Source organism: Pseudorca crassidens, chromosome 12, assembly GCF_039906515.1.
Source record: "Pseudorca crassidens isolate mPseCra1 chromosome 12, mPseCra1.hap1, whole genome shotgun sequence".
In the NCBI taxonomy this organism is placed as follows: Eukaryota; Metazoa; Chordata; class Mammalia; order Artiodactyla; family Delphinidae; genus Pseudorca; species Pseudorca crassidens.
Window position 1 is genome coordinate 4,943,923 of NC_090307.1, and position 13,784 is coordinate 4,957,706.

Below are 13,784 nucleotides of genomic sequence, written 5' to 3' on the forward strand. Positions count from 1 at the left end.
GTTAAATAGGATATAGAAACAAATGTCACTTAGTTCAACATATAAATTAGTCTTCTACTCCACTCAACCTTCCACTCATTCCACAAATATTTACTGGAGTGACAGGTAGTATGGTAGGCTCTGATGATAGAAAAATCAATTAAGACACAGGCCCTTCCTTCTAAGACTTCTAAGTTTAATGAGATAGTTACGTGGACAAGAATATGTGATACACATGGCCAGGGGAGCACAGAGAGAGATGAGTCTTGGGAGTTGTGTAAGTCTTCACAGAGGGGTGATATCTGAAATAAGCCTTGAAAGACGAGTGGGAAGATAAAGCCAGAGAATGGACACGACAAGCTTGGAGAACAGTATGAGCAAACACATGCAAGTATGAAAGACCATGTTATCTTTGAGAAACAATTAGTAGTTTGGCTACTTGGAGAGCAATGATGGGGGAGATGAATTTGGGTCGACTGGTATATTATACTAAAGAGTTGAGATTTTATCTTATTGATAATAGAAGCCATGGTAGATTTTTAATAAGGAGAATGAAAGTGTAGAAGATGAAATGGAAAGGAGAGAGATGGTAAATATCCTCCTCCTCACTTTTATTCCCCCCTCCGGACCTATAACCAATACTAGATTTTGATAAAATGAAAATTCAATCCAATTATCTTTTAGTATATTGGGAACAAAGGTAAATAAGGCAGGACCCAGACTCTCAAAGAAATTACAACTTAGTAGGAACATAGACATATATGAAACTAATTTTTATAGCAGTCTGGAGGTGAAAAATGACATATCAAAAGTATAAGTAAAGTGAGATTTAGAGGAACTGATGAGGAATTATAATTTAGGGAATCAATTTAAATAAACTGAACAAGCATCTGTTGAGTGTAAATGTTGAACAGAAGAGAGGAGCGTATCGCCCCCATTTCTGGTGTTTGCTTCCATGTCGAGAACGATGTACTAACACATATTCATGATGTCACTCTCCTCCTTCACTCACCCCTCCCAGGGCAGATGGGATGGCTTATCTGGTCGGTTAAATTGGGACAACTCCTACCTCGTCCTCTTGGGAGCTGGCCTGCTGGCAAAGAGTTTCTGTATTCTCTCAGTCATACTGGGAATGGTGCCTGATCTCCCAAGTGAATCTGTGGGTTTCTGTTACTGCCATAAGTTCGTGGGTCAATCTACCTAATTCTAGGGTTCAGACAGGTCACATTCTCCAGTAGCTGTTTTTCTTTTTCAGTAATAAACAGTGTGACCGTATATCTGTTAAAATAATTAAAATGGAGACCAAACTTGAAAATTCCTTAGGCAGACAATACCAGTTAAGCTACAAAGGCAAAACCTAATTTAGCTTATTCTGCAACCCAAGCAAAATTTAACTTAGATTATTTCTTGTAAATGCCTCCAAAAATCATAAATGAACCACACTGTTTTCCAAAGTGGTATGCTACAATAACTTTTAACCAATCCCCTGTCATTTGGAAACCCCACTGCTATAACCAATCATTATAAAGATTAAACAGCTTCCACATTTTTGCTATATAAGCCGTCCTATAACAACACACCTCTGAGCTTCATTCCACTGTTGGTTTGAAGACTCCCAGTTCACAAACTATAGCTTTATGCACAATAAATTCTTAATAAATACAATTTTGACTGATCTCATTTTAATTTTTAACATATCCCAGTTCATACACATTGGGCCAGTATCCCATTAGGTTAGCTAGTGCCCCTTTCACTCTCAAAAGTGTTCATTTTGGATGATAAATTATATTCTCATCCTAGTAATAAAGGTGGTGTTCTGATCTCTATATGTCATACTCTTCTTTGTCATTCTCTAATTGGTTCAAATCTCAGATATATAAAACAGAAGTATCATCTGTAGGAAATTCAAAGGGCAGTAAAACACAATATTGGTCCCTAAGAAGCTAATTATAAGGCAAGTTGGAGATACAGAAATGAGTATAACTCTAAAAATACAAATAGGGGGACCTCCCTGGTGGTCCAGTGGCTAAGACTCCGTGCTCCCAATGCAGGGGGTCCGGGTTCGATCCCTGGTCAGGAAACAAGATCCTACATGCCGCAACTAAGAGTTTGCATGCCGCAACTAAACAATCCGCATGCCCCAACAAAGATCCCACGTGGCACAACTAAGACCTGGCACAGCCAAATAAATAAATAATATTAAAGTAACTAACTAAATAAAAATACAAATAAGTATGTGAGCATGGTGAAGAGTAGTGTGAAGGTTTAAAAGAGGGTGAGAGACCACAGTGGATTTGGAGCCTTGGGAAGGTTCCTCATCAGTACCAGATACTCATGTTATGCCGCCCAATCTGTAACAGAGAAGAACAAACTTGAAATATACACGATGGCCCATTCTCAAGGCTCTGCCTCCCCGGTTTGACCTTTAAAGGTATAACACTTTTTGTTCATATAGAGATAAAAAGTTGTGGAACAGAGAATAACACTTGTCTTGTTGGAGGTTTACAGGAACATAGTGACCTGACCTACGTGGACAGCTGCAAGAACAAAGAATTCGGCACGGAGAAGTTTGCAACAACTAGCCACACCCCTCCCTTTTTAGTATAAAAGAAGCCTGAACTCTAACTCAGGTAAAATGGGTCTCTGGGATACTAGTCCACCACAGTCTCGGTCTGCTGGCAAGTGACTACTCCTTGCCCCAACACCTCATCTTTCAATTTACTGGACTGTTGTGCAGCAGGCAGTACGAGCTTTGACTCAGTAACGATTCCAATTATTTATATTCAGGTCAGCTTTCCTACTGGCTTACATAACTCTTGAAGGCCAGAAAGTAGATCCTATTCGTTTTTGACTTGTCTATTGCCTCAACATAACAGGTAATCAAAAAATTATAGAGAAATGAATAAAGTAGCATTTGAGCTGGCTCTTAAAGAATAAGCATAATGTATAGCCACTCAGAGGGGCACTCTAAGCAAAGGAAGAGTCATCTGTGCTATGAGTGAGGTTTCTTAATCTGGACACTACTGACAGTTTGGGCTGGAAAACTCTTTGTGGGGATGGGAGTGGGGTTGCTGTCCTGTGTACTATAGAATATTTAGCAGGATCCTGGCCTCTATCCACTAAATGCCAGTAGCAACACACCCCTCCCACTTTGTGATAGTCAAGTTTTCTCCAGACATTACAAATGTCTCACGGGGAACAAAATCACTAATTTTGCCCTCCACCCTTCTCTGTTGAGAACCACTGTCATAGAAGAAGGAAAATAACATTTACTGAGTTACCATTAATGTGTAAGATTCTATGCTGGGTGCTATGAGAATCAGCAAAATAAAAGATACATCCTTCCACTAAGAAGGAAAAAACTGTTATGTGTAAAAAATAGATGAGAAAGAAAAAGCTCTAATAATGCCAATGGGGGGTTATTACATTTAGTATGAGCTGAAATAGCATTTTTAATATTTGGAGATGAAAGAAGAGGCACGAAGTGGGTGCTGAGGCAGGGCAGGGTTGTGGAGTCTTGAATGCTACCTAAAAAGATTTTTGAGCAAGGGAGTAATATAATTAGATCTGTGTTAAACTGACAGAATCGTGTTTTCTTTGATAAACAGATTTAGGACAATATCAATATAGCAAGCATTTAATAATATGGATTTTGATAATAAAAACTTTATCACTCTTCTTGTTAAAAATTAAAACCTCCTAGCATATCAGTATTAATAATAAATATATTAATTATACAGTAAGTATAGTAAGGTTAATTATAGAAATCAAAATATGTGGTACCTGAGGTGGTGGCAGTCTGATTGTGTAAGCTTCTATGCTTAGACAAACTTGAGTTTCTGTTACATTGATGTCTAATACTGAAAATAAAATTATTAACCATGAACTTTCCGGAATTATTACTCCATCCTATCAAATTAAGTATTTTAGTAACAAAAGAAATTAATTTAACTCAATTTATTCAAGTTGGAAACTCAGTTAAGAACGGATTTTTTTCCCACATGGTAAAATTCAAATAATCACCATATAATATTTGATGGTCTATAGATGAGACATCTAAAAGAAGACAAAAGCATATGTGGGTATGCATGTGTATGGTAGGGTTACAATAAGAAAAATGAGACATCCCACAATTGAGAGGAAAATTCAACAAATACTTTTTAGAAGTCTGACATCTATTATATGTGAAAGATAAAGGCTCTTCTTAAATTAGAAGAGGTACCAGGCCATGCTTTTGACTTCACTAGTCTTACTAACAAATGTCCTCAAATATACTGGCAGATATATTCCAGATATTTCAGAGCCCCAAGGCTTCTATCTTGCTTTCTTGTGATTAAAATTACTTATACAAGTCAGATACTGGTACCTGGAATAAAGCACGAGGGGGTTTCTGGTGTACTGGTAGTGTTACACATCTACAATTTGCCAGTTTTGCCATAGAATATTACATTCAGTAAAACTAGAAGAAAAAATTCTAACACGTGAGCGAGGAATTTTGCTCTCCTAAGCTGTTATCTTTAACCTCCTGTAGTCTCCTGACAGTGTTTGGGGATGGAACAAAATTTAGGTAATGAACCCGTTCATCCAGAGCTAATACACAGTGACTGCCACTGTCCAACTTAAACATAAAACCAGAGCAATGAGGGCAAATAGGCTTCAGCTTGGAAGTCAACTCAGAGAAAATACTCTGTGGATTACATGTGCTAGTCTGAGATTTAAGGCTGTGGCCAAATGGTGGTAAAAGCTACCATGACTGACAATAATGTCTACTTGGCTCAGGATTTCCCCCATCTGCTATCTCTGGACTACTATTTAGGAACATGTCTACCTGCAATACAACCATGCACATCAATGAAAGAATTAGATTAAACCATATTGTAAACTGTGTGTTTTAGATCATCTGTGTCTCTTTAGACAATCTTTTTTTTTTAAGAAGAAAAAGAATCATGTACTCAAAGAAAGTTTTTACTTACAACAGTACTAAAGAATTCTTATGATATGGCTCTGGAAACTATACTTTATAAATGCCTGCAGAATTAAACTCCTTTTTGGTCACAGTTTTCTTTAAGTAGAGAAATTAAAAATATAGCTTTTATTCCAATTAAGAGACGTGAATTTTTTTTCTTATGTAAGTAGAACGTATATTTTGAACCAGAGGTGACTTCCTGAGTAAAACTGTGATTATAACAATATATGATTAAATTCTGATATAACCTAATCATCAAGATTTTAACAACCTAACCATCTGTACCATTCTTTAAACTGTTATTATATTAATGTTTTAACTATTAACTTATGTATTTTTACTTACCAACAGCACTTTGCTTTCCCATCTGAGAAAGAAATTCTCTTCCTTAAAAAATTCATAGGATATGCCATATTATTAAAACTTATAAATCATGCTTAATATAACCTTTTTATGTAAAATTATCAAAGCTATGAAAAATGCTTTAAAATACAATTTTAGGGACTTCCCTCGTGGTGCAGTGGTTAAGAATCCACCTGCCAATGCAGGGGACACAGGTTCGATCCCTGGTCTGGGAAGATCCCACATGCCGTGGAGCAGCTAAGTCCATGCGCCAGAACTACGGAGCCTGCGCTCTAGAGCCCATGAGCCACAACTACTGAGCCTGCGTGCCACAACTACTGAAGCCCGTATGCCTAGAGCCCATGCTCCGCAACGAAGAGTAGCCCCCGCTCGCCGCAACTAGAGAAAGCCCATGGAGCAATGAAGACCCAACACAGCCAAAATAAATAAATGAATAAATAGATAAAATGAAGTTTTATATGAATATCTAATGACAATTCAGAGAAAAAATATAATCACTCAAAAAGTATCTCTTCAATTAAAAGGACAGAAATACCCAGTTCTTCCCTCAAATATTTATTCCTGGTATAAAATATTTAGAAAACAGATCTCAACAAAAAATTCGAACAGACTTTTGGTTCCAACAATGCTGGTAATTTGTGTTCATTTTATTATAATGCTACATAACTTATATTTATTCCTCTTTAAACGTCAAGTATTCTATAATAAAAACATTTTTTTTCAAAGAAACACTAGGAGCCCTCTAGATATAATCCCAAAGTAAGGAGATGACACTTATGTTGATGTGGGCTTGCTTGAGAATCCTTGTTTGGGGCTATGCTTTAAAAACCATTCCCTAAAAATAATATATCTTAAAATTAAAAACACATGTACATAATAGCAGTAAGCTAGTTCAGAAAGCCCCAATGACTGAAAGAGATAAAGTCACCTTGCACCAAGAGATGGCCAGCTTTATTCCAGGCTGGAGCAAGTCTAGCTGTGAGTGAATATGAAAGGCAGTTTTGAAGAATTACAGGAATTACTCGTTGTGGAGCCTCCACCTAAAATATTAAAGCACAAAATATGGGCAAGTTCACAGCAATTGTTATGTCCCTATAAACTCAGAGAAAAATGTCTGTGTGTTTAGATCACCACCTAACAAACTGGGCTATCCTGGATATAAGTTATAGTCATCACTACAGCTAATCCTATCTGGTTCTAAAGTTAAAGAAGTGTTAAAATATATTCACTTTGAAACTATGACTATAATGGGCAAATTCTACCTCCTTATCCTGGCTCAATAAGCCTAAATTTTTGGAGCTCCAGTGCTAGGACCTTAAACTTTACTTTGTATTTTGCTGTACACAAAGGAAACAAGTCCAGAACTACACTGTAATATTTCTCATTATGGTTCACTCTAGTTCAATATCACAAAACAATTAAATACTTACATGGGCACACATGCAACCAGCAGAGTATCTCTACTTGTACAGAATTTTTAATGATCAGATGGGAAATTCATGAGTACCCCCAGCATATTGATTAAAGAGGGTTTCCAGGCTGCAGTGCAGGGAGGAGGAATCCTGGAAGAGGCAGTGGGCTCTGTGGGTTGAGCAGACAGAACTGAGACTCCAGGGAGGCCAAAGAAGGTAGAGTTTGGGGGTTAAGTATTGAGAGAAGAGAGCTGCATAGAGAGAAACTCTGAGATCAGCGGAGTCCCTCCTTGAGTATTCAGTTACATATGGAATAGCACATGCATATGAGGAAACTTCTCAGGGCTGTTTGCTATACAAACGTCCTTACAAATGTAGCCCAGAAGAAAACACTGCCATTGCCTTCGCTAGCATGTAGAAAAGTGAGCGAGCCAAAGTAACTGTCACCCAATAAGTAAAAAGGAGGGAATTATTTCCTACTTTAAGATTCCTGAAGGCTGGAAGTTTATCTGGTTCACAGCTTTATCTCCAGAAACAAGTAAAGTGCTCAGTATATTATAGATACCTGCTGTGATTATTATCATGTAGAAAATATCTATATAAAGAAAAACTGAGCATAATCATGAAGTCTCCACAAGGGTGGGAAAGAATACTGCCTTCCCACAGATTGTAAATGATGGCTAAAACCAGCTTTCAGGTTATTCAAACATTTCTCAGGGAACTGCAAACAATCTCCGGGTATTGTTGAGATCTTATCATCCTAGAACTTAAAGAAAGCATCTCATCTTGGAGATGACCGAAAACCTCATTAACCCTAACCCCACTAGGTCTAGGAACAGAGGCCAGCAGTGATGCCTGGATGGGCTGCTAGAATAACCAAGAATACAGTGCCTCAGAGATCAATGCAGAGACATGAAGGGAGCTCCCCCAAAGTCTCCACGGTCTGAGCAACTGAGACATGACAGGTGCTCAACTCCACGTATTCATTTTTTTTTCTTGCTAAGATCCAGACACTCACCACCACGGGAAATACAATCTATACTGTTTTGTTCCCCTACTTATTAGCTATATGATTGTGGACAATATTTTCACCTCTCTGGGTTTCATTTTCTTCACCCGTAAAAATGGGGATATTTTATTCTTGGAAGATACAGATGATAAGTGAAATTATGCCACATAAAATGCCTGCAAGAAAGTACCCAACAAAATTAAGACACTTCCCGTCTTTCTCTACTAAATGTGCACAAAATAATTGTTCTGGGAAAAAAAATGTTGGGTTCTTTCACATGCATAGCAATAACTTATGAGAAAGGTACTCCAGTTTTTGTTTACTCACAAAAGAAGTTGAATACAAAATCAATATAAACAATGTCTGGAATTATTATCCTTTTTAAAACTTACCTTAGCTCCATATTTTTGAATATAGGCATTAAGTTTTCCAGCTTTATAAAATGGTATCTATTAAAAAAATCCACATTGATAAGAAGGACTTAACATAAATATATTATTAAATAATGCACTACATAAAGAATTTAAACATTATACAGCAGAGCAAAGCAGAGGGCCATCATCTCAACAGTTTCTATGCCCAGGACAAAGAAGCAGGTAATAATCATTCTCTTCCTGAAATAGAATCCGTGGGTACATTCCAAAGTGAGGAAAGCCTTTCTGGGAGTGACCCGAATCCAGAAACCATATAAGTGAAAAGGCCAATGAAGTTTATATAATAAACATTTAATACCTTTCCTAATAAACAATAATTTATTAAACATGAATAAGGAAAATGGACACAAGTGGAAGATCAAGAGAAAGTTCAAAAGGCCAAGGTGTTCCAACTAACCAATGAAACAGAAATTAAAAGAAGATATTATCGATATTTTTAACCTAACAAATTGGCAGATACGCAAAGACTGCTAATATTTAGTGCTTGTGAGGATGTCGAAATATAGGTTCTCTCATACACTATTTATTAAATGTAATCTAGTACAAGCTTTTCAGAGCACAATTTAGCAGCATGTAGATTATAGTTTAAAATGTACTGAAATCCAACATCTAAGAATTTAACCCACAGAAACTACCAAATAAATAAAAATGATATAATTTCCACTTTCTGAAGCATTGTTTATAATAGCACAAGACTAGAAACTCAGATGAGCATTAGAAGGTAATAATTAAATTATTATACACCCATACAATGAAATCCTTAAAAATGAGTAAAATATATGTACTGACACAGAACAATACCCAGGCTGCTAATGGGGAAATAAAAGGTAAGTTTCAAAATAGTATGTATAATAATCCCATTTTCTATTTTAAATATTTTTGTAAAAATTTTTACAGCGTGTAATATCTTTGTAAGAAAGTAAAACATATTTCTAGATGGCAATTTTCCTCTTACTATTCTTGCTAAGATTAGGATACTAGAATTTACTAGAACTCTTAAACAATGTCCTCCTTGTTTCATAATTTTTTCAGGTAGAAAAGAACACAAATAAGAGACTTTACTGTCTACTGGTTCACCAACAGCTTGTCTTTCTTAAAAGCTATATTAAGGATGAAAAGATAAAAGATGGACATACAACCATAAAACCTAGAAGAGAAATAAAAGACCTGAAGAAGATTTTGAATGGTCTATCAGCATTGTTATTAAATATTGATTTCACTAGATTCTGGGGAATTAAAATCTCAGAATAAGAGGATTTTCAGAAAGATTTTTGACAAAAATCTCAGGATAATATAATTTTTATAAAGATTCTTGGTACTTCATTTATCATTCCCAGTTATATACAGCACTGGAAATATAGTTCTTGTTCTAATTTTACTAAGAAAAAATTTTAATGAAATTTCCAAATTAAAAAAAACTATTGAGCATGTGGTGGTATGATGAATTGGGAGATTGGGATTGACATATATACACTACTATGTATAAAATGGATAACTAATAAGAACCTGCTGTATAAAAAAATAAATAAAATAAAATTCAAAAGAAAAAAAAACCTATTGATCTAAGTTCTTTAAAAACAATTGGAGATCTGCTGGAACAAGAAACTTCTTCTTTTATATTAAACGTAATTCTAAAGAATAAAATATAAGAAAAGGATTAAGTCTGTGCTATCTTGAAATTATGCTGTAACATATTTTATTCATTGATAATCTTTATCTTAACATTAATGACAGGGAAAACTAAATATGAATTTAGAGCCACAAAAATGGATCTTAAACATCAGGTATATCAAAGTTAAAGTCTGTTAATGGTTTGATCAACCTACAACACAACGTAATTTGTCTTCATAAACCATGTTCAATTTGAGCTATAATTAATATCTGAATTAATGTTTATCAATATTGCTCCTAATAATTAGTAATAATACTTTATAAAATGTTAAAATACTAACCGCCATCACCACCCAAATTTGGGTAAATATTTCAGGTACAGGTGATGTCAGGATATCTTGGTGCAAGAACAGCAATTGCCTGTGGAGATGAAATGTATTAATTTCAAAGTGGACTGCCCACTCTCTGTTTTTACTTTACCAGAACATTTAAAAATTGCTTAGTTTGGGCTTCCCTGGTGGCGCAATGGTTGGGAGTCCGCCTGCCGATACAGGGGACACGGGTTCGTGCCCCGGTCCGGGAAGATCCCACATGTCGCGGAGCGGCTGGGCCCGTGAGCCATGGCCGCTGGGCCTGCGTGTCCGGAGCCTGTGCTCCGCAAGGGGAGAGGCCACGACGGTGAGAGGCCCGCGTAGAGCAAAAAAAAAAAAAAAAAAAAAACAAAACTCCAATTTTATCTTAAGTATAGACCTGAAAAAGTCTAACCACTGTGAAGAATCCAGCTTTTTAAATTCCTGTTTCTTCCATTTTCCTTTTTTTTTTTTTTAAAGTAGTGGTCAGAAGCACTTGAGGAAAGAGTCTAAGGATTCACCCATCAGTGAAGTTATCAACTACTTTAGTGTGAGAACTATTGACTAGATGCTTTTTCTTCAAAAAGGAATTTTTTTCCAAGCCAGAATGAAGTGGTGTAGCAGTTTTAGTTCAGTATTCAAAAGCCAAATGAACTTACAACAACAATCATTACAATTCAAATTACCATCAATAATTTTGTTGGAAAAAATGGGAAAAACAAAAGGGAATAGAGGTAGAAATGTAAAAATTTTCAAAATTATTAATCATCAAGGAAACAAATTTTAAAAACCAGGAGTGTGCGTGTATGGGATTACATCAAAAGGTGAGATGGGTCAATCTGTTTCTGGTGGCCTCATCTTTGTTGGAACTGTGGTGCAGCAGGTACGTGCTTTTGCAAGGCCTGCCTTTGTCTGACACAACGTCTCTGCTGTCTCTGTTCCAGCCTCTTTGTCAGTGATTGGAATGATGAGTCAAAACACCCCTCTCTTTGGGCATGACCCATATGAGGGTGAACAGCAAAAAATCTCTCTTAAGGTTTTCTACTTATTTGTTTCCCAAAGGGGTCACAAGTGAATGCTCAATGAGTATCAAATTGTACTTTAGCAGGAAGGGTACAGACTCCTGGCTGCACCTGAGTGGGAAAATATACAGTGGGCAGGAGAAAAGTTTTATAAATAAGAGCAAAATGGAGGACACCCCAAGAGTGTCTTATTTCTGGCCCCTAGCAATCTTATACGTGTTTGTTCCTCTCCAAGAAATTCAGTTACAGATATAATAGTTACGTATTCTAAGAGTTCTTTTTTGAATGTCTCAAACAATTTAAGGAACTAATACATGGTGGGACCTCAGTAATCACAGTGTTATACTTTAGGCTTCAACTAAGCTGTTTTTCGAAGACTATCTTGGGTCATATTTCAAGATAGTTCTTGGAGAAATACTCTTCAGAAATACTCTTATATCAACCTGAAAATTTAAAAATTACATTAATCTAAAATGTTTACAGTATCTCCTAAAGTGCTTCAAAAACAGTAGGTACTTCATATATATTTATTACTATCTCTATGTTTTGGGACCCTGATTTAATTCATCAATGTCTATAAAATATTTAAATTAAAATATCAGACAAGAAGCCACAAATATAAAAACTCAACAGTGAGATAGTCTATCTCAAGTATTTCAAGTCCTCCCCTAAATGTAATTCAATATACCTGATTAGAACAAAACTGAATTCCTTTATTTCAAAATTATATAAACAGATTGAGTAAATGAGTATTTTGCTTTAAAGGAGATACTACTAAAACAGCTCTTAAAGGTCTCAAAAAGTTTATAAAGTCTTATTTATAAGATGTGTTTTTTTACCTGCATATCTTCAGCTGTGTACTCCTCATCTCATTATCTGCCACTCCATTACTCAATATTATCCTGACAGCACAGAGTTTGTGTAAATCTGGAAGTGTGATGAAGAACAGTGACTGCTGCCTAGAGTCATTCATACTTTCTTGTTGACTGAATGTCTCAGTAATCAGGCCTTTAAAAATAAACAACAATAAAAGGGTAGCAAACTATTTTACCAATAGGGTTTCAATACCAATTCATTACAGAATATTTGATATTGTGTTAGTATAAGATGATAAAAACAAGTTAGCAAACATCAGCAGTTAAATATCATTCACATTTTACCTTTGAGGTTTTCTAACGATAATCTAGAATTTGCGGGGGGCGGACAAGTTTTATAAGGATGTAATTCATATACCATACAAGTCACCTATTTAAAGTGTACAATTAGGGCTTCCCTGGTGGCGCAGTGGTTGAGAGTCCGCCTGCCGATGCAGGGGACACGGGTTCGTGCCCCGGTCCGGGAAGATCCCACGTGCCGCGGAGCAGCTGGGCCCATCGAGCCATGGCCGTTGAGCCTGCGCGTCCGGAGCCTGTGCTCCGCAATGGGAGAGGCCACAACAGTGAGAGGCCCGCGTACCGCAAAAATAAATAAATAAAGTGTACAATTAAATGGTTTTTATTATATGCACAGAGTTGCAACCATCACGATACATTTTAGAACACTTTTGTCACCCCAAAAATATAAGCTAGAATTTTAAAACTGCAGTTCTACACAACAAATAGAATAATTTGAATACAAATAATGTAAAACCCCCCAGCAATGTGTATTAAATGCCTACTCTGTTCTGGGTACTAGATATGTTTCTACTGTATTTTTTTTTTTTTTTTTTGGCGGTACGCGGGCCTCTCACTGTTGTGGCCTCTCCCATTGCGGAGCACAGGCTCCGGACGCGCAGGCTCAGTGGCCATGGCTCACGGGCCCAGCCGCTCCGCGGCACGTGGGATCTTCCCGGACTGGGGCACGAACCCGTGTCCCCTGCATCGGCAGGCGGACTCTCAACCACTGCGCCACCAAGGAAGTCCTACTATATTGTTTTTATTTAACAAATTCCTTCTAAAGTTTCTGGCTATTCTTAAGTTTCATTTTGTTTTCAGGAAAATGAAATCTTCCCTATGACAAGAATAATTTTTTTGTTTTTTTTTTGCGGTACTCGGGCGTCTCACTGTTGTGGCCTCTCCCGTTGCGGAGCAAAGGCTCCAGACGCACAGGCTCAGCGGCCATGGCTCACGGGCCCAGCCGCTCCGCGGCATGTGGGATTCTCCCGGACCGGGGCACGAACCCACGTCCCCTGCATCAGTAGGCGGACTCTCAACCACTGCGCCACCAGGGAAGCCCAACAAGAATAATTTTTAAAAAATAAAAATGTATAGCAAAGTCTTCTGCTGTTTTAGGTTACCTCTATAAAGCACTTCAAAGTTGAAGAATATATTTTCATTATTTTACACGAAAGAAAATGTTTACTGAGATCTCTAAACTTTTATCTAGTTTCCTTTTCCACTGATTATCTGGCTTTCAAACTTCTATGTGGGACACATTTTACAGTTGATAATTCACAGAGCATACCTTTGGAGTCTATCTTATGTATGACAGAAAAGAAAACTGCAATGTAAAAATAAAGCATATAATTTAAGCTCAATTTCTCTAGGGCACACAAATACATCCAGGGAAGGTAACTGGTATTCTAGTAATTCAAACCTTTAAACACCTACATATTTTCTCTCTTTAAGAAGAAAAGTAGTAACATATCAGTCTTGGAACC

The 13,784-nt window shown here is 36.8% G+C and overlaps 1 protein-coding gene across 1 annotated transcript in view; it reads right to left on the minus strand.

The window, feature by feature from the left end:
- C12H18orf63 (chromosome 12 C18orf63 homolog) overlaps window positions 1-12,119 on the minus strand; it is a 29,133-nt gene extending 17,014 nt beyond the window's left edge. The window contains exons 1-6 of the mRNA XM_067701401.1: window positions 11,986-12,119; window positions 10,116-10,194; window positions 8,122-8,178; window positions 6,237-6,348; window positions 5,291-5,332; window positions 3,763-3,839 (exon numbers count right to left, since the gene is read on the minus strand). Coding sequence (XP_067557502.1) covers window positions 3,763-3,839; window positions 5,291-5,332; window positions 6,237-6,348; window positions 8,122-8,178; window positions 10,116-10,194; window positions 11,986-12,119 — 501 coding nt within the window. The remainder of the gene's footprint in view (window positions 1-3,762; window positions 3,840-5,290; window positions 5,333-6,236; window positions 6,349-8,121; window positions 8,179-10,115; window positions 10,195-11,985) is intronic.
- Between the last annotated feature and the right edge of the window lie 1,665 nt (window positions 12,120-13,784).